Source organism: Arvicola amphibius, chromosome 4, assembly GCF_903992535.2.
Source record: "Arvicola amphibius chromosome 4, mArvAmp1.2, whole genome shotgun sequence".
NCBI classification, from domain to species: Eukaryota; Metazoa; Chordata; class Mammalia; order Rodentia; family Cricetidae; genus Arvicola; species Arvicola amphibius.
The window spans coordinates 26,558,427-26,581,863 of record NC_052050.1 but is presented as its reverse complement, the minus strand read 5'-3'; the positions used below and the strand labels follow the sequence as shown (position 1 = coordinate 26,581,863).

At 50.5% G+C, this 23,437-nt stretch overlaps 1 protein-coding gene across 1 annotated transcript in view; it reads right to left on the bottom strand.

Moving 5' to 3' along the window:
* Window positions 1-2,563: 2,563 nt before the first annotated feature.
* The window catches only part of Itga3 (integrin subunit alpha 3), a 29,801-nt gene continuing 8,927 nt past the window's right edge, over window positions 2,564-23,437 (bottom strand). Inside the window, exons 4-26 of the mRNA XM_038326530.1 lie at window positions 21,755-22,004; window positions 19,932-20,018; window positions 19,335-19,542; window positions 18,714-18,910; window positions 17,216-17,304; window positions 16,976-17,112; window positions 16,729-16,815; window positions 15,884-15,951; window positions 15,657-15,793; window positions 14,956-15,105; window positions 14,770-14,867; window positions 14,383-14,530; window positions 14,101-14,169; window positions 13,482-13,561; window positions 13,325-13,402; window positions 11,987-12,089; window positions 11,645-11,827; window positions 11,371-11,493; window positions 10,584-10,697; window positions 8,956-9,054; window positions 3,879-4,004; window positions 3,391-3,531; window positions 2,564-2,724 (exon numbers count right to left, since the gene is read on the bottom strand). Coding sequence (XP_038182458.1) covers window positions 3,421-3,531; window positions 3,879-4,004; window positions 8,956-9,054; window positions 10,584-10,697; window positions 11,371-11,493; window positions 11,645-11,827; window positions 11,987-12,089; window positions 13,325-13,402; window positions 13,482-13,561; window positions 14,101-14,169; window positions 14,383-14,530; window positions 14,770-14,867; window positions 14,956-15,105; window positions 15,657-15,793; window positions 15,884-15,951; window positions 16,729-16,815; window positions 16,976-17,112; window positions 17,216-17,304; window positions 18,714-18,910; window positions 19,335-19,542; window positions 19,932-20,018; window positions 21,755-22,004 — 2,742 coding nt within the window. The 3' untranslated portion in view covers window positions 2,564-2,724; window positions 3,391-3,420. The remainder of the gene's footprint in view (window positions 2,725-3,390; window positions 3,532-3,878; window positions 4,005-8,955; window positions 9,055-10,583; window positions 10,698-11,370; window positions 11,494-11,644; window positions 11,828-11,986; window positions 12,090-13,324; window positions 13,403-13,481; window positions 13,562-14,100; window positions 14,170-14,382; window positions 14,531-14,769; window positions 14,868-14,955; window positions 15,106-15,656; window positions 15,794-15,883; window positions 15,952-16,728; window positions 16,816-16,975; window positions 17,113-17,215; window positions 17,305-18,713; window positions 18,911-19,334; window positions 19,543-19,931; window positions 20,019-21,754; window positions 22,005-23,437) is intronic.

Sequence of the window (23,437 nt, the reverse complement as noted above, 5' to 3'; positions counted from 1 at the left end):
TGTCCTGGAACTCACTCTGTAGACCAGGCACTTAAAAAAAAAAAGCAATATGAGTTGTGGGGTGCACGCCTTTAACCCCAGCACTTGGGAAGAAGGGGCAGGTGGATCCCTGAGTGTGAGACCAGCCTGATCTATAGAGAGAGTTCCAGGACAGCCACAGAGAAACCAAATTAAAATATGTGTGTATGTACGTGTAATATAATATAATCTGTGTGTGTGTGTGCCTGAGTGAGCGTATTTATACCACGAGCAGGCCGGTACCTGTGGAGGCCAGAGGGAATTTCATTACCTGGGACTGGAGTTACAGCCTGATATACATGCTGGGAATCCAGCCCAGGTCCTCAGCAAAAGCAGTAAGCACTCTTAACCACTGAGCCATCTCTCCAGTTCTGCGTTTCCCCTGCTTTCTGGAGCCTTCCCAGTTGTCCTAATATCTGCTTTGGCTCCATTCATTAGATCATATCTCACATTCCCCTGTTCCACTCCCAATGCAATCTACCTGCTGCCTTGACCTGGCATCTAATCTCCAACCCATGGACAATCCGAGCTTTTTTTTTTTTTTTTTTTTTTTTTCAGCAGGATTGGGAGTGGGGCTGTTTCTGACTCATTCTTCTCAGCTTCCTGTACCTATTCTTCAGGTCTTTGGCTGCTTGGTCATCTCCTCCTCTAGGAAGCCTTTGCTGAGCTCCTGGGCTGGGTGCTGGACTGCTGGACTCCTTACATGCCCCCTTAGGTCTCCCGATCTTAAGACATGAGAGCGGCCCACACTGAGGGTTAACTGCTGATTCATGGGTCTTTTCCACTGGACTTTGGCTTCAGGAGGGCACAGGTTGTATCTGACCTAGTCATTGCCCTATCTTTAGCACTGGGCACAGTGCCTGGCATGTAGTAGAGAAGACAGAGCGAAAAGGGAAGTGAGGGAGGCAGAGCAGCCCCAGGGCTGTGTGCAGGGATCCTTAGACATCTACCAGCCTAACAATTAGGAAACAGTGGATGACAAGGGTGAGTGCGTTATCAAGGGCCAGGCACACTATAAGAGATAACTCTCTCTCTCTTTCTCCTCTCTCTCTCTCCCCAAAGCCAGTTTGTGGCAAACCTGATATCCCCCAAACCCCAACTACATCGTCTGAGCTCAGCCCAGGTTGCATGAGCATGAAGACCATTGTCAACTCCCTTCTCTCCCCATGACCAAATCCAAGCCAGAGCCTAGCAATCAATGGATGCAATCAATGCCGAAATGAACACCACAGGAACAGGCCACAACTCTTGACATATATAAAGAGAGCACTCCCCCACGGCGCTCCCCTGAGAACTGGACTTTCTCATGAAGTGAACTCTGGGTTTGAATTACAATTCTTCATGCACGGTTTACAGTAGGATGCTAGGTCCATCGTCCAGAGATCGACTAGGGGAGGTTATCACCCCTCTAGCCTGAACTGCGACAGGTCAGGACGGCTTGGGGGAGGTGCAGAAGCAGCTGTACAAACTTGGAATTGTTTATTTATTTTAAGTGAGAAGCCCATATACAAAGAAGGTACAGGGTAGGGGAAGCTGCTATAGTACCGTGGAGGGGCAGAGCTGGGGAGTGGGCCTGCCTGTGGGCGGGGCTCAAGGAGCGGACCTGGGAATCAGCCTCCACTGCTAGAATGGGGATGCAGCTCCTATGGGAAGGGGAGGGTTAGGTTTCTCAGAAAGCCATGGACAGCTAGCTCAGAATGCCATCTCTGTGGTCAAGGGAACGGAGTGAAGTCCGGCCAGCTGAGGCAGGGGTTGGACTCTCCCCTACCCTACATTCAAGTATCACACCCCACATGGTCTTGTGGGGTCTCCAGGCCCTGCTCAGGCTGAGGTGGCCAGGACGGGTCAGAAGTATCTCCCCTGCATCCTGCCAGTATCTGCTGGGCCAGGGTTGATGCCCTGCTCTCCGAAGGATGCCACCCTGCTCCAGGCTGTCCATGGTTTCGCCTTGTTCCTTTGGGCTGCCTTTCTTGCCAGCTCCATCTGTAGCCAAGGTGTTGGAGATCCATTCATAAAGCCCATTCTGGGGACCTGCTTTTTTAGTTCATTGCTCTTGGTCTGAGCACACAAGTCACAGAAACGTCCCCTACTCTCCAGTGGGTGCCCCACTGCGTCCTTGTCGTCAGTAGTTTTATTCTGGACAGTAAAGTCAGTCCAGGGACAATGGCTCAAGGGGTATCTGGTGTGGGAGAGAGATGTCACCACACCAGGGACCTTTTCCTCCTGGCTCCCAGTAGAGGTGCTTTGGCTTGGTTTTGGCACAGATAGAGGCTTGGACGTGGCATCTTCCATGGTATATCTGAACAGGCCATTAGCAGCAGGCCCCGTGTGTGTGTGTGTGTGTCCAGTGTCCAGGGCTGTGCTGTGCTCAGCATCGCAAGGTCTTGAAGGAGATTCTAGGGCCCCAGAAGACTATTCCTGCGCTGAAGAGGGATATATGCCTGAGCCTACTGGTGCCAGCCAACTGTGTGGTCCCTTTTGGACTGTCAGAGTCATAATTTATGATAAATAGGAAGAAAGGAAGAATTGGGAGTGGTGGCACGGAGGGTATCAGTAGTATCGGTCCCGAATCTGCCAGCTGGTGACCCAGTGCTTCTTGGTGGGTAGGGTGCTCCCTGGAGGCGGGTAGCGCTCCTCCTCCCGAATACGCACTGCATGGTACTTGGGCATGATCCGGTAGTATCGGGTCGGCTTAAAGAAGTCACACTGGAGTTCAGGCAGAAGAGAAATTGTGTCAGTATCCAGCATTCAAATGGGAGACGGCGCCCCCCCCCCCAACACACACACACACAACACACATGCACACGCACACACACACGCACACACACTCAAACATCCCAACCTCAGTATGAGATGGGAGCATGAGCATCCCCACCTCAGGCCCAGAGGAAGGAGGAGCTGAGGAAGGCACAGAGGAGAACAGAGGCAGGTGGAGACCAAGCAGATGCAGAGATTGTGGACCAGGAAGACAGGGTGATCCCAATGGCTAGTGCTAGGGGTAGGTGAGATAGTTATCCTAGGGAGATGGGTGGAACTCGGTTCTCTCCTTCCTAGTGGGAGGGGATAGGGCTTAGAGTCATTGTGGACATGCCGGGGATCAGACAGAGGCAGAGTCTAGCCCTGACTGTTTCTCTTTTTCAGTCCCTCAGAAAGCAGCACGCTCACTGGAAGGATTTCCCAGCATACTCTTGGGATTTTAAGCTCCTGCAAGCCAGGTGTAGGTGGGGGTCCGGGGGTAATCAGGGTGGCCTGTGCTTTGAGGTGTAGACAAGTGAGATCCAAGCAGGCCCTAAGGCAAGAGGAGCAGACAAGACAGAATCAGAGGCCCCAGTCAGCTGGGGTTGTGGAGAGGAGGCCTATAGGCCATGTTACCCAGGTGGGCTGGGGCAAGGGGATGTCCCCTCAGTAGTCGTCGGTCAGCCTTTCTGTCTCTGACGGCTGGCTCTTCATCTCAGCCTTCTGCCTCTTAGCTTCATACAGGGCACGAGTGCGGGCTCGCTTGAAGAAGCCGCACTGGAGGGAGGAGGTGGGGATGGCCATCAGGGGTGCTGGCAGACCTGGCCATCAGCACTCAAAAGGGGAGCCGGGGCTTAGAGATGCGGAACCCGGAAGGCTAAGTCCTGGGCCAAGCCTGGTGGGTGGCCAGACACCAGCGCAGCCTCCAGCCTCCAGTTCCCGAGGAGGCGTGGGTGGCACTGGGAGCTGTGGGGAGGGGCAGGGAGGGTCTGGGAAAGGGCAGCTGAAATGGAGGTGAGGAATGGGATGCAGAGCCGTGGGATGAAGGGAGGGGGGTGAGCCGCGCAGGCGCTGGCTGGCAGGGGGTGTGAAGTGCAAAGGCCCGGGAGGCTGGGAGTCTCTACCTTCCACAGAAGGATGATGATGAGCCCTAGAAGCAGCAGCCCGGCACTGACAGCCACAAGGACCAACCACAGCTCAATCTCAGCAGGCAGCTCCTCCACCAGCTCTGAGTCAATGTCCACTGAGAACTGCAGAGGAGAGAGATGAGACTCAATGGGGCCGGCCTGCGGAGGCCAGGGTTCAAGACCCATGGCTCTGTTATTTGATCTACAGCCAGTAGGGGGCGATCAAGGACTAGAAAAAGCCCTGGCAGGTCCTTGTGTCCAGTTTTTTTAGGCATAAATTTAGCCAGGGAAACTGCCTCAGATCTGGTAGGTAGCCTGGCATCTGAGTTTGTGACCCACACATCCGGACTTTCATATCAGCTCTGTTCCTGGTAAACTGTGTGACCTTTAAGTAGCAATTCCATTTCTCTGGATCTTTTGTGTGCTCTGGTAAAGAGATCATTAATGGCTACTTTATGGTGTGGCAGCATGGCCAAAAGCATGCATTCGGGAGCCAGGCTACTTGGGTTCAAGTCCAACTTTGCTATCTACTGGCTGTGTAGCCTTGAACAAGTTATGCAACCTCTCTGTTATTCATCTGTAAACTCGGAATTAGAATTCCCTACCTCATAGGCTGTTGGACAGGATTAAACATGGGTAGTATGAGTAGATTGCTCAGAGTAAAAAAAAAAAAAAAAAAAAAAAAAAAAAAAAAAATCTATTCGGGTTAAAAAGCCCATACCAGAGATGCTTTGCAACCATAAGTGTTTCAGATTTGGGATTTTGTTTTATTTGTAGCTCAGAAAGTTTCAGAGTTTGCAGTAGAACTTCTCTAGACGACTGTGCTTGATTTTCACTTCTTTTAAAATTACTTTGATTTTTAAAAAAGCGTAACAGAAAATTAAAGATTTCCAGTAATTTTATGCTCCGGATAACCCCATCACCACCACCACAGTGAATGGTGGTTCATGCCTGCTGGTGGCCCCAGAAGGAGGTAAAGAGGATCGGGAGTTTAAGACCAGCCTGGGCTACAGGTGGCCCTACCTCCAATGAACAAACAAACAAGCTGGGCAGGGTGGCACATGCCTTTGATCCCAGCACTCTGAAGCAGAAGCAGGGAGGATCTCTGAGTTTGAGACCAGCCTGGTTTACATAGTGAGTTCCAGAACAGTCAGAGCTACATAGAGTGACCCTGTCTTGTGAATGAATGAATGAATGAATGAATGAACGAACAAATAACAAAAATGCATAGTAAATCTCTGTGCTGAATTTTTCTATTTTTGAGAGAGGTTCTTGTTATATTAGCCCAGCCTGGGCTCAAACTCTTAATCCTGACTCAACCTCCCAAGCGCTGAGATTATACCCATGGGCCCTCCCCAGCTATCTCTATATACATGATACATTTGCCCACCTTGATGGGGTCACACTATATGCACACCTCTGCAAGCTTCGTCTTCCCCATTTTCTTTATTACTATCCTTATCTCTCCCTCGCAATTGACAAAGGCCAACTTGGTCTCTTCTGAGGACCGCACAGTCATTGTAGAAATGGACCACATTTTATCGAGCCAATCTCCTACTGACAGACATTTAGATCGTCTCCACTCCCAGCTCCTATTAACGATGCTCTAAAATACCCCCATATATTCATCTTTGCATGCTCGTCCGGTGAGCTCCTTGATATATATGAGCATGTGTTAGATTCAAGGGAATGGGTGCTTTAAATTTTAATGAATATTGACAAATGCATCTCCACAAAGGAGCCGCCAATTTATACTCGAGTCAGTAGCGTTTCTCACCACCAACCATCGCCAGGCGACATTTCTCTTTTTAGTAATTTCCAATCAGATAGACAAACAACCCGTTTGCTATTTTCGTTTTTCTTTAAAAGGATTTTTTGATTGTTTGTTTTCTGAGACACTTTTGTAGCCTTGGCTGCCCTGGAACTTGCCACGTAGACCAGGCTGGCCTTAAACTCACAGAGATCCTTCTGCCTCAGCCTCCAGAGTGCTGGGATTATTGTGTGTGGGTCTGTGCGTGTGAATGCAGGATCCCATGGAGAAGAATTTAAGCTGGTTGTGAGAAGCCTGGTGTGTGTGCTGGGAACTGAACGCAGGTTTCCTGCAAGCACAGTGTGCAATCTTAACTGCAGAGCCATCTCTCCAGCGCCTTCTTTCTTTATGTGTAAGTATTTGCATCTCACCTCACATATACTTTATACTGATGTGTTAAACTAGGCCCACACTTCGTCACGTTCCTTTGGAACTTGTCCTTTCAGCTCGTCTTTGATTGTACCTAGATTTACCATTTCATATAGACTAATTTTTCAGATTCATCCTTTGTGACTTTTGGCTTTAATAAAGTAAAAACCACTCCTGGTGGCTCACGCCTTTAGTGCCAGCACTTGGAAGGCTGAGACAGGAGGGATGCTCCAAAAGTTATGACTAGTCTGGGCTACATCGTGACATTTTATGTTCCCAAAACAAATAATGGTGCCGGCGAGATGGCTCAGCGGGTAAGGACGCTTGTTGCCAACCCTGAAAACCCGAGTCTGAGTGTTCAGCCACACAAGTGGGACAAGAGAATTGACCCCTACAAGAGTCCTATAGCTTCTGCGTGCACACTGTGGTACACACATGCTCCCTCTTCATAAAAAATAAAATTTTAAATAAAAAAAAATTGGAGCCAAGGACCAGTGGCACACGCCTTTAATCCCAGCACTTGAGAGGCAGAGGCGGGCGAATCTCTGAGTATGAGGCCAGCCTGGTCTACAGAGTGAGTTTCAGGAAAGTCGGGGCTACACAGAGAAACCCTGTCTCAGAGAAAAAAATGGGGGCTGGAGAGACGGCTCAGCAGTTAAGAACACTTACTGCTCTTACAGAGGACCTAGATGTGAGTCCAAGCACCCACAGGGTGACCCACAACTGTCTGCTAACTCCTGTTCCAGGAACCACGCCCTCTTCTGGTCTTCAAACGCACTGCACATTCGTGATACACATGCATGCAAGCAAAATACTCATACGCAAGAAAATAATTTTTTTAAAAGATTTATTTATTTATTATGTATACAGCATTCTGCCTGCATGTCTGCATACCAGAAGAGGGCACCAGATTTTATCATAAATGGTTGTGAGCCACCATGGGGTTGCTGGGAATTGAACTCAGGACCTCTGGAAGAGCAGCCAATGCCCTTAACCTCTGAGCCATCTCTCCAGCCCAAGAAAATAAATTTTTAATTAAAAACCAAATACATAGTTCACTCTCCCCATGATTAAGGGTTACTATTAAATTATTCTGTTTTCTCTTCTGGAACACATTTAATTCCAAATTTTAAATACTCCATTTAACCTCAAGGCATTTTGTTGGTGATGTGAGGTAACTTGTCTTTCTTTCTCAAATATGTTCTAACTCTTCTAATATCTTGAACTCTTGATCCTCCTGCATCATCCCGAGTCCTGGGATTATAGACCTGTGCCACCACGACCTTTCTTCTGCACTCACTGAGAATGCAGCTCGGAGCTGGCAAGAGGGTCAAAGTGTTTTCCTTGCAGACAGATGACCTCCACATGGCCACCACAGAATGCCTGCCTCTCTCACCCATACATCGGCATAATAAATCATTTCCTTTTTTAAAAAAAGCCAGGCATCGTGACACACACCTTTAATCCCAGTACTCGTGAGGCAGAGGCAGGGGCAGGGGCAGGAGGATCTCTATGAGTTCAAGGCCAGCCTGGTCTACAAAGTAAGTTCTAGGCCAGACAGGGCTACATCGTGAGCCCCTGTCTCAGGAAGGAGGAGGCAGTCTTTAACAGGGACTGCATTTCCCGTCCCTTGTCCCTCTCTCCACTCTTCTTCATTCCGTGGTGTCAGAGGGTTTCAGCAAGCTCCCCTCCACCCCGCGCGGTGCATCTGCTGTGTGTTTCCACTAACATCCTTTCCACAACAAACTCTTAGCGATCTGCCATACTTCTTCCAGCTGTCACTTAGAACATTTCCCCTCTTTGGAATTTCCCGAATCTGACTTGGACTGGAATAACTTGAAAAGATCTGACAATGAGAGACTATTGGCTTTTTCTTCCTGTCCATAATTTACTTTTGTTGTTGTTGTATGTTTATTGTTATATGTTATCCCAATGGGCTCTCTAGCCATACATATAAATGCCATTCTTGCTTTGTAGCCCAAGCTGTTCTGGAACTCCTGAAGTTCCCAGGCCAGCCTCAAACTTGAGTTAGTTTCCTGTATCAGCCTCTAGATGACTCCCCCAAGATCAGCCCTTTTAAATTTCTTTCTTTCTTTTATTTATTTGCTTGTTTGTTTTTCGAAATAAGGTTTTTTTTTGTTTGTTTGTTTTTTTTTTTTTTGGTTTTTCGAGACAGGGTTTCTGTAGTTTCTAGAGCCTGTCCTGTTGAAACAAGGTTTCTCTGTGTAGCTTTGGAACCTGTCCTGGAACTAGCTCTTGTAGACCAGGTTGGCCTTGAACTCACAGAGATTTGTCTGCCTCTGCCTCCTGAGTGCTGGGATTAAAGGTTGCGTCACTATGTCCAGCCTCCTCTCTCTTTTAAAATTGTGTGTGTGTGTGTGTGTGTGTGTGTGTGTGTGTACATACACGCGTGCCCTTCTGGAGGCTAGAGATCAACGTTGGATGTCTTCCTCTGTCATTCTCTATCTTTTTTCTCTTAGGGCGGGGTCTCTCACTGAAGCTGTTTTGTCTACACTGGCTGGCAGCAAGCCCCCAGCATTGCTCTGCCTTCCCTGGCCTACAGCCAGAAGTTTCAGGCACGTGTCAGCACTCCCAGCTTTTAACTACGTGCTTGGGTGCTGAGGATCTAAATTCAGATTTTCATGCTTGTAGAGCAAGGCCTCTGCCCACTGAGCCACCTCCCCAGCCCCTCACTTTTAGTCTTGAGATAGAATATCAGTAAGTTGAATTCGCTCTATAGCAGTGTGGGAAGACCCTTCATGACCCTTCTGTTTTGTCTCCCAGAAACCAGGACGGCAGGCTCATATCATCAGGCCCAGCATCGGCATCCTCTTAGAGACGCCCTGCGCTGTGTGGCCTGGCCTGAGACCGCTGCCCTTGTTAATACCCACTCACCCATGTGGTCTTGTTCTCCATGTTAATGGTAGGGATGCTGGTTCGCAGGAACAAAGTGGCCCAGCCATCTACCCTGACTCTGTCAAAGTCTCTGTAGTCCTAAAGGAAGAAGATAGAGGGGTCAGGGCTAGCAGCTGAAGCCTCTCAGCCTCCCTCCTGATGCTACACACCACCTGCTTCAGTACCCTGCAAGGCCCTGCATCTAGCCTCTTCACACACACAAATGCATGCCATTCATTCCTCTGTGCACTGGGTCCTGTGCTGATGCTGGGACAGCAGAGACGGGAAAGGTCACAGTCTAGGTCAGGCTCAGGGACTAAATCTACCCCAGCACCTGTTTCAGGCACATAGCCACACCCCGTCATTTGCCTAGGTGACTTTTGTGATCCCATGTTAGAAACTGAGTAGTCATCACAGAAACCAGTCACACAGACCAGAACAACTGAGTCTAGTCCTAAAAAAAGGTGACACTAGGTAGCAAGAGAAGTCTGGCGTGAGAGTCACCATAATCTATCCAAGCAGGACAGATGACCCTTGCGACTTCTGAGGAAGTTCTGTGCAGTGTGGAAGGAGAGTGGACTCCAGCTGCTGAAGCTGCATAGGATCTCAGGGATGAGAAGTGAAGGTTGACGGAGACCTCTATGGCTGAACAGGGAATCCAGAGAGACAGAAAAAAAGCGGGCATTCCAGCAGCAGGGCCCTTCCAGCAGCAGGGCCCTTCCAGCAGCAGGGCCCAGAGGCAAAGGCACAGCCGTAGAATGCAATGGACACACAAGAGGTCATTTTGGAAGCTTTGTAGATGCACACACAGACACGCAACCATTACACGGATATGGCCTACACCGACAGACACACAACTGTGCAGAACATGACATTGTTTTACACCACACACATACACACAGCACACACACCACACACACCACACACACAGACACAGCACACACACACAGCACACACACACACACACACACACACAGACACAGCACACACACACACAGCACACACACACAGTACACACACCACACACACAGACACAGCACACACACACAGCACACACACACAGTATACACCACACACACACACCACACACACAGCACACAAAGCACACACACACAGTACACACACCACACACAGCATACACACACAGCACACACACAGACACAGCACACACACCACACACAGCATACACACACAGCACACACACAGACACAGCACACACACCACACACAGCATACACACACAGCACACACAGCACACACACAGTACACACACCACACATAGCATACACACACACACCACACATAGCATACACACACACCACACACAGACACAGCACACACACAGTACACACACCACACACACCACACACACACCACACCACACACACAGCACACACACCACACACAGACACACCACACACACAGTACACACACACACACACCACATACACCACACACACACACACACACCACACCACACACACACCACACACACAGCACACACAACACACCACATCACACCACATACACACAGCACACACACACACACACACACACACACACACACTGGCTGTCACTGACCCTCCCTACCACTCCCCTCACCCAGGTGGAGGACAGTGGAGCACTAACCTCAATGAAGGTGCTGTTCCACACCCGTGCCTTCACAGTCACGTTGGTGATGTTGGAGGCATCAGGAAGGGGGCACTCCAGCCACACACAGCGGGCAAGGCCACTGGCACACGTCTGACGTAGACAGGAGATAGACGTAAGACTGCCTGGCTCTCCAGACCTGATGCTGCTTCTGCTAACTCTACCCTTCTAGACCTCATCCTACCCCGAGTGACAAAGGGCTTTGTACATTGTTTTGCTCATGCGCATTCCTCTACTTCTCAAACATATGTTCAAGATACATTCTTGGGCTGAACTCATCTGATCAGGAACACGAACAGGAAGCATAGTCCCTGTTCAGGCTGCCAAGTCCCAGCCTCAGAAATCTCTCCCAAGCCAGGTACTTTGGGTGTTGTCTGTTGGCTTGGGATACCCCTTCAACCTCTCTAGCCAGTTATGCCTCCCCTGGGTCCCCATGTTTGCTTCTTAACCTCTTCCTGCATAGGGCACTCTGCTCTACACTTCTTCCTGCCCCAAATGCCCAAGCAAAACAGCCCCCAACAGGGTGTGAGGCCTTGGAATCCAGTCCTCAGCTCCTCTTCAAGTCCACTGTGATGGATCCTCCCTGAGGGCAGGAGGTAAATCTGTTTGCCTGGCAGGAGACTCCTGAGGCCCAGGTCCACAGCACCCCTTTAGACCCGTGTCTCTGTGTGAGTGGTCTCTGGCTGCCTTGCTTCGTGGGCCCCTGATGCCCACATGCCTTGTGACAGGCTGTGTCGTCCTGCCCACCTCTGCCCTGGTCACTCACCAACAGAGTCTCAGATTTGGCTTTTTTGGCAGCAGCCAGTGTGACAGGTGGGGAGCCCTGGTCTCCCCCGGGATCCAGCTGTCTCCGCCTGCGTTGTGGAGAATGTGGCTTGTCTCCAGGGTCCTGAAGAGGGCAGAGATTTGTTGGGGAGGCAGAGAGAGAAAGAATAGCTGATGGGAGAGAGGGGACTGAAGTGGCTGGGGAAGACATTGGCTTTCCTGCCCTCTGGCATGCAGATAAGGTGTATGTGGAGCATCCCCACTGATGAACTCACAGAGAGAGTAAGGTTGAGAGGGTTGACGAGGCTTCCAGGTGGCTGGCAGGGCCATGACCCATTGCCATGGATGGTGATCTCCGTGGGATACAGCAGCCACTTGCCATTGGCGACTTCATAGGGCCATTCCAGACCCAGGACCAGTGTGCCCAAAGCTGCCAGCCCATCTCCCACTGGGCTCACCTGTGGGCACACATAACCTGTGTGTCATGGTTACCAACTTTTGGAAAACTCTACAACTCAACAGCCCTCAACCCACCCAGTTTTGAACCCTGGACCCAGAACAACCTTCCCATTGCCTTTCATAAGCGTCTCCAGCCAGGACCCCAGAGGTGCCCTTACCTGGAATTCGTATTTCAGGGGACTGCCCACATCCTCCACAGTTTTCATGCCAGCCTCACCCATCACTGTGCCACCGAAGAAGCTCTGTAGCCGATGTGTCATCCTAGGATAAGAAAATCACCTGCGTCAGGGGCTGGAGAGATGGCTCAGTGGTTAAGAGCACTGACTGCTCTTCCAGAGGTCCTGAGTTCAATTCCCAGTAAACAAATGGTGGCTCATAGCCATCTATAATGAGACCTGGCACCCCCTTCTGGTATGCGGGCACACATGGAAGGAATACTGTACACATAATAAATAAATCAAGAAAGAAAGGAAGGAAGGAAGGAAGGAAGGGAGGAAGAAAGAAAGAAAGAAAGAAAGAAAGAAAGAAAGAAAGATCTGAGCCTCAGTTTCCTCGCATGTAAGGTGGAGCTAGCAATAGCTGGCACAAGGCAAGGCAAGGATGCAGTCAATAAGATGTCTACTGGACCCCCAGAAAGGTGGGGGAAGGGTTGAAGAGATGGCTCGGGGGTTACGAGCACTCATTGCTCTTCCAAAGAACTGGGGTTCAGTTCCCAGCACCCACAGCATGGCTAGCAACCATCTGTAACTCCAGTGTCAGGAGCTCTAATACCCTTTCCTGCCCTTCAAGGGCACCAGACGCACACACATGATGCACACACACATGCAGACAAAACACTCATACACATAAGACAAAGTGAATCGAAGACAAAAAGAGCTGGCTGAGGAGGTGGCACAGTGGGTAAAGCACTTGCTATGCTAGTGTGAGGTCCTGAGTTCAAATCCCCCCAGAGCCCACTTAAAAGCTGAGTATGGCTGCAGACATCTGTAGTTCAAGTGCTCTTAACGTGTGGTGGGTAATGGATACCGGAGGGTCCTTGAGGAAATGCTAATCAGCTAGCCTGGCACACGCTTTCCGGTGTATGCAATGGCCAACAGCAAAGAGACCCCCTGTGTCAAAGAAGGCGTGAGACCCCACGCCTCATAGGATCCTCTGACTTCTACATGTGTTCCACAGCATGCACATATCTGCATTCTCACACGTGTACATGCAAACACTCATCAAACATGTACGCACATATACACAGATAAATATCCAGAAAATAAAGCAGAAACATTCAAATGAAGGGCAAAGACCCACTACCTTAGCCCCAGGTGTTAGTTCTGCCCTTCCCACCTGCCTTGCAGGAAAAAAAATACAACTCTCATGGTTATTAGGAAAAGATGACCCAAGAGGACACCAGACCAAGAGAAGTGTCAGAGGAGCTTAGGAGACACCTTGAGGGTAGGGAGGCCCTGGCTCAGTCACAGAGGACTAAGGGACAGCGCGGTACCCACAAGCTGAGTGAGGCCTGGAGCGTGTAGTCCACCTGCAAAGTCAGGGTCATTGGCTGCAAGTTGTCCTGGTGACTTGACCTGAGGAAAGAACGCAGGCGGTAAGGAGATCAGGACATGAGCTCAGCCCTGAACAGACTAGCTTTGCAGGGTCACTCACGTGGATAGCTGCAGCTGTGCCTGAAGGTCCCTTGTGTGCAGCGTCACCCCAATGACCTCAAAGGCAATGAGCAGCTCCATCTAGCACAAGGGTCAGGGTAACAGAAAGGAGCATTGAAACGCAGCAGGGGCCTATGGCACGGCAGAGATCTAGACAAGGGACCTCCATCCCTCCTCCTTATCCATCCCTGGTTCCATGTCTCTTCTTTGGGTGACATCATTGCTACTGGATAGGGGTGGGGGTGGGTCTCTGCTACTTTTGTATAACCTTAAGCGGTTACTAAAACTTTCTAAGCCTGTGCTTCCCACTCTGTGAAATAGCTTTTATATCAGGGAAAATTGAGATGTGGCATCAGATAAGAGGCGGCATTAGGTGTAGCAGCGAGCACAGCATCAGGGCTCAGCCAAAGAGGTCTCCTCGCTTGCACCTACCCTAGAATCATGCATAGTTCCCTAGTGGCTCCATTTCTTAGTCCCTTGGCCTCTTCTCACCCCCTGCTCCGCCTTCCCCTCCTCCACTTTGGTTCTTTGCTTCAAGAAATCCCATGAATCGGGCAGGTAAGATGGCTAGGAGCTCGCCCGAGGACCCTCCAGGAGTGGAGGATGTGGCCGGGTCTCACCCTCTGGTTCCGTTTGAAGGGGTTTCCTAGCTCACACAGGATGGTCTCGTTAGCTTGGCAGGTCCCGGACTGAGGAAAGAAAGTAAGTAAAGTCAGGGCTATGCTAGTCTTCCACTTACTATGGAGCACGGTTTGAACTCATAGAGGTTGTGTAGAAGTGGTCCAGTCCTGGAGGTCAGCACACCACAACAAAGCATAATTCATATTATACCGTATGCTATACGCATTGGGGGTGCAAATAGGAAGCCAGGTTTGGGCTGAGCCTGGGCGACGGGTACTCACTGGGCGCACTGAGGACAGTAGCAGGGCAGGTGGCACCTCCAAGGTGAGCAGTGCCTCATGGGCATCTTCCCCAGCACGCTCGTTGCTCGGCATATTGGTCACATTGATGCTCAAGAACAATTTCTTAGTGTCTCTGCTGTACTGGAGCCTGAAGAGAGGAGCCCAGAGCTAAGCCAAAAGCCCCACCTCCATTAGGCTCCGCCCCTCGTCCGGGGCTGGAAAAGCCCCCGCTGGGCCAACCAGGCTGACCATTCAGTCTTAACAGGGCACATTAAAGCCCCTCTTCCCACATCCACCCTATTTCTGGCCAGTGAGGCCTCGCCCCAATTCTGCCAGCCAATGAGGCCCCGCCTAGCCTTTGACCAATCAGCATCCCCCAGATACTACCTGCTTAGAGGCTGCAGCTGCTCAGACACGAAGGCCGCTCGCATCTGCAGGTTGCTGTCGCACTTGTTGTCCGGCCCGCACTCCTTCTGGAAGTGGACCTGGAGACAGTGGCAGCTTTGAGGGGACTGCACCCCCTATTACCCTCTGACCCCACAGCCCTCCTGGCCCGGGGTAGGCTCTGCTCACCTCAGTGTGGTTCTCCAGAGCCTGTGCCTGGTTAAGAACTGGGTAGGCATCCAGAGACCGCATCCCCAGCTTCAGGCGATCGGGCATGCGCAAAGGTAAGGAGTAGTTCATGGCAATAACGATGGGACGGAGTTTATCACGGACATTGTCCTGGGAAAGAGGGTGAGGTGAACCCAGCCCCCAAGTTGGATCCTCCTAGCTAGCTAAACCCTAGTCAGACTAAACCCCAGTGGGGAGCTAGGGTTCTCTCTACCCCAACCCCCAAGTTAAGCTGAATCTGCACTAATCCAATCACCAAATTGAGTCCTACGATCTTGTACTGCCCCAACTCCCCCAAGACAGCACTTTTTCTTCCCATAGATGGGTGCTCCCCTTTACTTCACTGATCTCTAGGTTCACTTCCCCTGACACCATGATGTCTCAGAGAGGAACTGAGCTTGTCCTGAGTCGGGGACACATTCTTCAAGACTGGACCAGAACCAAGACCTCTTTTCTAAGGTAATAAGCCCTGACTCCATCTCCACCCGGGGGCCCATCCCTCTCCTACATGTGTGCTGCCGCTATCCCACCAATCTCCATCCCCAATTCCTCCCCAACCTCTGTCTTTGGGGATACCCCTGTCCCTCAGCTTTGACTTTGAGGGACACTAGCCACCTCTTCCAGAGTTCTCAGAGGCCCCATCCTGCCCTACAGTTCCTCACCATCAGTAGTAATTCCAGTGTCTGGCAATGCGTCTCCGGCATGGAGAAGAAACCATGAAACACAGCCGACTGGCTGCTGGCAAATCGGAGCCTGGGGGGCCGGCGGTCCCGGTCAGCCTCCAGTGTGTACGCCAGGGCTGCAGACAGACCCGGCAGTCAGCAGGTGGCCAGGTGCGCATCCCGCACCCCCACCCCTCCCACCTGAGCACCCTGTGCCCAGAACTCACTAATGTTCCGCCTGTAGTTGGGGTTCCCAGCACTCTGGTTGTAGGCAAAGCACAGCTCCACCTGAACACTGTTGGGAGGACAAGAGCAGGGCCTGGTCACAGTGGGAGGGACAGCCATGTCCTACTTCTCACTCTTGTGCTAGGCAAAGGGAACTCAGGACGCTAGTGGGGGGGAAAGTCAGGAGCAAAACTGGGGAGTCTACAAAGCTGTGGTGACTTCACCGTTTCTAGAGGTCGCCAGTGGGGAAACTGAGGCCCAGGGAACAGGATTTGTCTGAGTTATTAGGCAACTTTTGTTCCCCATCCCCTGCTGATCAGCTCATTGTCCCCTTTGCTATCAGGCTGATATCCATAGAAAGCCTCAGGTCCCTAAGGTCTTTACCACTTTTTGTTTTTGAACACTTGAGGTACAGCGTCCTGTGCGTAGAGCTTTTTTTTTTAATTATCTCAAGAACTCTGTGAATTGGTCATTACTGTTTATATGTTATCTGAGACTCAGACTAATTATTTGCCCAGGGTGAGTCTCATTCCCCACACCCATGCACCTAAGAGCATTCCTTTCCCCTTCCTCCCAGCCCTCACTCCTCGGAGTCCTCCCTGCTCTCCCCCAGCAATGAGGGGCTGGGCTTTAAGCCAGATGGTCCAGAGCTCCAGTTCCTAACCCTGTGCTCACACATCAGCCCCTGCAAGAAACTTTGACTTGAAATGATATCGGAGAGGGGAGGTATTGCTGGCCCTAGACTCCAGGTACTGATGCTGGGGTGTCAGGAGTGTCCAGGAGGAAGGGCTTAGGGTCTGAGGTCCTGTTGGCCTGCCTAGACATAGAAGTGGGGTGACAGTCTCACCAGGAGGTCGGTGTACAAAGTGAGGGGTCCAACACAGCTGGCCTGGCCACCAAGGTCCTTTGGAGAATATTGATGACAGGTCGGGCCCTATAGTAACAAGAAAGCAGGTTGATATTAGTATTTCCTGCCTACCCCAGGCCAGGGCTGGGGTTCAGTTTTCTGTGGATCACTGCAGGTGAGCAGGGCTGAAGCTCATACAGACGAGGATTGAGGAGGGGCATGCCCTACCCACAGACTCCTAGCTCACCGCAGCAGCACAATGTGGTCCGACAGGCTCCCCACTAGCAGGTCTGGATAGGAGTTGTCATCCACATCCATCTTCCCGCTCAGAGAGTAGCCGAAGGTGGACAAGCCAGGCAGTCCGAGTTTTTCTCCGTGGATTATCTGAAGCCAGGAGGAAGTGGAAGGGACAGGCTCTGAACCGTGCTTGGAGGAGGAGGAGGCCCTGGGTGATAGGGGTATCTGACTTGGCATTGTGCATTCCTACCTGCTGGGGCTGCCTGAGGAGTCCCCCGGAGCTGCTGTGGTAGATGTACACCTTGCCCGAGCCCTCAAATGGGGCTCCCACAGCAATGTCTGGGGAGGAAAGACAGGGCAGAGTCACCAGGCATTCCAGGCTCCATAGCCCTTCACTCTCAGCTGCAGACCACTGAGCCCAGCGTGGCAGTGACCTCACACTGGCAGAAGTGTTCAGAGCAACAGGGAACTTCATAGCTTCAGAGCTCTGGTGGGAATGGAGGTTAGGGAAAGGGGAAAAAAATCTTCCTCAGACAACAGATCGGTGCCTCAGACAGAGCTGTGCCCCACGTTCCCCAGCTTAATCCAGTTTCCCACTTCCCCTATCCCCCCATCAATCACTTCTCCAGACACCCTGGTTCTCCTAATGACATTTACTCTCAAGACCAGAAAAGAAGCCACTCCCCATTGGTAACTGCCAAAGCTCACAGCATCCATTCCGTTTGAGCCTTACAAGAATGCTGGGGGGGGTGTATCTGCTGTTATTTATCCCCTTTATAGATGAGCAGACTGAAATCCCAAGGCCACACCGTCAGGAACCTGGATTATAACTACAATACTACAATGCGCTTTGCTCAGTACAGTGGACCTTCAAGTGTCAAGACTGTTAAAAAGCTAAGCAGTGTTTCCTCAAACTCGACACGCTTTATGATCCTAATCTTGGCCAGACTAATCTGCTACATTTGATCTGAGAAGGCCTAGGTAACCGTGACGGAAGTCGGGGAGCACAAGTGGACCCTAAGCTGAAAACACAGATGGTTCCTTCGGTGGGAAGTGCTTAGGCCTGTTGGCTGACCTTTCTGGCATCCGTCTCTGCCTCTTAAGAAGCTTCGCCTTCCCTTTAGTTCTCAGTTGTGTTCTGGGAAGCTGAAGTTGTCAGAGAACTGACGTTTGGCGAGCTAAGTGCTCCCTCAGTAAACCGGCTCACTAAAGTGTCCTCCCCGTGACTTCTCCCTGGGTCTGATTGTATTGTTCTCCGGGTCCCACAGAGCACCTGCAAGGCAATGCCACTAAGGTGCCCTCCTTGTCCGGGTCCTTTCTCATCACTTTATATGGCACATCTCTGATCCTACCACACTCCACCAGAATCACCCTCCAAAGTGCCAAGCCTTCATATAGCATCCTTGTGCCAACCATTTCTCTGGATACCTCCCCACCCTACTCTCTCTGTGACCCAGATAGAAAAGCCCATTTACTCTGCCTGGCTTTCAGAGCATCCGCCGACCTGTCCCCAGTGTATGCTTCAGTAGTGTATATTACATTGAAGTTCCTATGCTCAGGCTGATGCTATTTGTTCCTCTCTTCTGTGCACTCTCAGCCCAACCACTTATGGCCCACTCTAGGCAAGCCTCTGTAGCATTATCTGCACAGCCTCTCTAGCATCCCTTTGAGCTGTGAGTCCTGTCAAGCCTGGGATGCAATTGGTGCTCAGTCAGTGGGGGTGCTGAAGGAGGGGTACAGGCTCATACCCTGGAATCCATCCTGGTTGATGTCACCAATGCTGGCTATAGAGATGCCAAAGCCAGAGCGACTGGGGCCGTGAAGCAGGAGGGAAGGTTGATCCGGGAAGGATGTGCCCGCCTGGTTCATGAAGACATAGACAGCACCCCCTACCTCCTCTTTCCGTTCAAAGTAGTAGGGAGCGCCCACCAGGAGGTCCTGCCACCTGCACAGAAGAGTGGGAATGGGAGTATGAGGTTGGCCCCTGCTGCCATTTAATGAGCATGGTTTTGCTGGGACCATGCAGCTGAGCAAATGACACACCCGACCACTGGCCACGAAGAAAGCCAACAAGACCCATCAAACAGTAAACTCATGTTATGGAGAAATCATGCAGGCAGAGATCACATCCAAAGAAGCTCCTACCCCATTGGCACTTTACGGATGATAGGCATGAATGACAGGTACAGACAAGCAAGCATGGGTGTCATGCAAATGACATGCAAATGTCCAGACTCCCACAAAGTGTGATTGCAAGACCCTGCACACAGTGAATGTGTGATGCAAAGTTTCTACTTCTCGAACCTAGCCTGCCACCCCCCACCTTTCTCCCTGGTCCCAGAGGATGTCCCACGTCCCCAGATTCTCACCCATCATTGTTCAGGTCTGCCAGAGCAATGGCGCTGCCAAAATAAGCGCCCACCTGCGTGCCCTCCAGCACCTGCCTCCTCCGCAGGTCTCCACCTGACTCTTGGCTCAGCAAGAAGACAGCACCCATATGTTGGTGCCGAGGGGCTCCTGTCACAACAGTGATGTCCTTGGGGTGGAGGATGGCGCTGCCTACCTGCACCGTGTACCCTGGGATGAGGAGGAGGTAGGTGTTCAATCAAGGACCCAGTAAATGTGTCCCCCTTCTATGCTGGACCTATCCCCCCATCGTTGCCCATCCTCTATTAACTCCTATTCCTCTGTGCCAGTTGAGCAAAAAAAGTGGGCCACAGGGGCAGGGGTAGCCTCTCTTGCATACTGGACTTTGAGCTTCACGACACAGCCAACTTTGCATCTGGAAGCCTTGGACCAGAGTCTCCCGTGCAAGGTGGTGCTCAGTAAGTGTGTGCTAATTGAGCTAAATGCCACACCTGCACTGCAGTCTCACCCCACAGCACACCAGAGGTAAAAGGGCTAGTATGTTAGGGATCAAGTTGGCTGTCCCCATCCTCCCTGTGGGCCATCAGCACTGGGCTTACCAATATAGAGGTTTCCTTGGTCCTCTGAGCCCTTGTAGCTATATTCAGATAAATCCCAGTCCTTCCGCTGAATCATGTAGCTGTTTCCTGCAGAAAGATCAGGGAAGAGGAGCAAACAGTATGGGTCTCTACCTTTCCCCTCTACCATGCCCACCTCCGTGAACAACACAATGATCCCTTTCACGTGTGAGTGCCACCACCTCTAAGTCACTGCCTTTTGTTTGCTTGTTTGTGTCTTGAGACAGGGTTTCTCTGTGAAGCCCTGGCCATCCTGAAACTCACTCTGTAGACCAGGCTGACCTCAAACTCGGAGATCTGCCTGCCTGTGCCTCCCGGGTGCTGGGATTAAATTATGCACCACCACTACCTGGCCTATATATCACTTCCTCTTTAAGAATTTTGTGATGGGGAGAGGGCATGGTTGGAGAGATGGCTCAGTGGACGAGAACACTGGCTGCTGCTCTTCTAGGAGACCCAGGTTCGATTCCCAGTACCCACGAGGAGGCACACAAGGGTCTGGAACTCCAGTTCCAGGGGATCAGACAGGTCTTGAGCTCGTGATCCTCAAGCCTCAGCTTCCCAAGTGTTGGCATGTACGTTACACCTGGCTTACAAGATCGTAGACATGGGTGTTTTGCCTGCACGTATGTCTGCACACCACCTGCATGTAATGACTGCAGAAGCCAGAAGAGGGCATCGGGTCTCCTGGAACTGGAATTACAGATAGTTTTTAGTCACCTAGTGGGTGCCGAGCCGTCTCTCCAGCCTTTTAAACAAGAATCTTGTCCCAGTGAAATCTTCTATGACCTCAGAAGGGCAGTCCTGTGTGTACTGACCTGAAGCACGGCTTTTCGCTTATGGTGAATGAAAAGTGGAAGAGCAGAACATTTCATTCAACCTTTTTTGTTTTTAAGAAGATACCTATAAATAGTCAAATAAGGGGCTGGAGAGATGGCTCAGAGGTTGAGAGTCCTGGCTGCTCTTCTGGAGGACATGGGTTCAATTCCCAGCACCCACATGGTGACTCACAACTGTCTGTAATGAGATCAGATTCCTTCTGCTGCTGCTCATGAAGATGGAGCACTCATATACATAAAATAGGTGAATAAATAAATCTCTTTAAAAAAATCATTAAAAATACTAAAGTAAGTGTGGACGGAGTCCTAAGACACTGTGGATGTTGGGAAATGAGATGAGAGAGGGTGGGGGAGAGGAGGGACATTTTTAACTTTTTCCCCTTCTCAAGTTGTGGTACTGAAGATTGAACTTAGACCTTCCCACAAGCCAAGCTACGCGCTCTGCCACTGAACTCGGAGCTGTCCTCCTCCCTTTTTTATCTTGAAACAGGGTCTTGCTAAGTTACCTATGCTGGGTCTGAACTCACTGTATATCCCAGGCAGGATTATGTCTCAAGTCTACAAGTAGCCGGGACCACAGGGTAGTGCTACTTTTTTGCTGACCATTTTTGCTTTTAATTCTAACAAGTCCTAAGCTGGGATTTTAGTGTTCGCACCAGAAGCGTGTTCGTAAAAGTCAGAGCACGATCCAATCATCTAGGTTTCCTTCTCTCTCTCTCTCTCTCTCTCTCTCTCTCTCTCTCTCTCTCTCTCTCTGTTTTTATTTGCTTTTATTTGTTTGTTTGTTTTGTTTCTAAGACAAGGTCTCACTATGTATATCTTGGAATTCTCTGTAGACCAGGCTAGCCTCAAACTCAGGGTTTTCACCCTGGAAGTGCGGCCTCTGCCTCCCGAGATTAAAGACTTGTCCCAGTGGCTCAGTGGAGCTAGGTGTTTTCTGTTGCCTCTCCTTCTCCAAGCTCCCACCTTTCCAATTGTAGGCACCAGGGGCACCGAAATACACGGTGTTCTGGGTGAAGCCACCGCTGGTGCCCAGCTGGCACATGCCAGTCTGCAAGTAGTCGGTGTTGCTGTTACACATCTCATTGTGGTAGGTCTGCCAGTCATCGCCGGGGTCCAGCTGTAAGTCATTGCCACGCACATAACACTTGCCCACCATACGCCGTTGGTCTTCTTTGCCAGACCATAGCACCTGGGTGTAGCGATGGGCACAGACCTAGGGACCCACAAACACACACAGCTTTAGCTAGGATCAAGGAATCCATGGCAAGCTATGTCTCTCACCCGGGGCACTGCTGGCTTGGTGAGTCGAGGGCCGAAAAGAAACTCTGGCTTCTTTTTCTTCCTGTGGGGCTACCGAAACTTGTACCCCCTTTCCATTATTGAGAAATCAAGGGTCAGGAGCAGATCTAGAGAAGCTAGGAGCCACAAATTTGGGAGTAGCTTAAAGATCTTGGTGAAAGGAATTGGAGAAGGGTGAGAGAATGTGGGGCTTTGGCTCCTGAGTCTAAATGGAGCTATTTCCAGAGAGATTAGGGGACTCGCTGCTCTTGTCCCCAGATGACCCCATGGTTTAGTGAGAGGATCATTTAAAATAATAATAATAATAATAATAATAATAATAATAGCATTAGCAATAGCAGTGAACAGTTATTGAGTACTTACTATATGCCAAGCACAAGTGAAAGCTCTTCTCATATAGTAACTTTTAAATTCATTTTTATCTGATTTTTTGTGTATAAGTATTTTGTCTGCATGTATGTCTGCACCATGTGCATGTTTGGTGCCTGAAGAAGCCTGAAGAGAGCCTCAGATCCCCCTGGAACTGGAGTTACACACTGTAGTGAGCTACCACGTGGGTGCTGGGAATTGAACCCCACTCCTCTGGAAGAGCAGCCAGCACTCGTGACTGCCGAGCCATCTCTCCAGCTCTATATCATATACAGTTTTTGGGAAAATCAGTGGAACAGTACAGTTAATTTAGGGCTGATCATGGCTTAGCGTTTTCAAGGTCCTGGGTTTGATCCCTAACAAAGCAAAAAAAAAAAAAAAAAAGCCTAACTATAAATTAAAAAAGGACTCTGAGCCAGTCATGGTGGCAACTACTTTGAATCCCAGCACTAGAGAGACAGAGACAGAGGCAGGTGATCTCTGTCTGAGTTTGAAACCAGCCTGGTCTCAGAGTGAATTCCAGGCAGCCAGGGCTAATAGTGAAAGCCAGCTTCCAGGGGGTAAAAAGTGTTCTGAATTAGCCTTTGGGCTCCACAATATCTAGGAAGAGGTGGCATCTTGTTGATTTGCCTTTTCTGTCCCGTCACAGCCGCTAGTGGTTCACAGGAACTTATCCTTAGGCACTGCTGAATTTTGGGTGCTCGGAACACAGTAGGTGCTAACTAAACATTTGCTGACTGAGTGAAGGTGGGTAAGGAGCTAATCCTAGAATCTACAATCGCTTAAACAAACTTCTGGACTCACACCTACAAACGACAGCGGCTACAGAAGGGTGGTCTGGGGAACTGAACTGCCAACCTATATCTCACGAGGGTGTTCAAAGGGCAGAAATCACAGCAGCGATAGCTATAGGCGTGGTGACCGCCCACAGGTGGCTCAGAGAACTGTCTGGAGTGATGTAAATACGTTCTGCTTCAT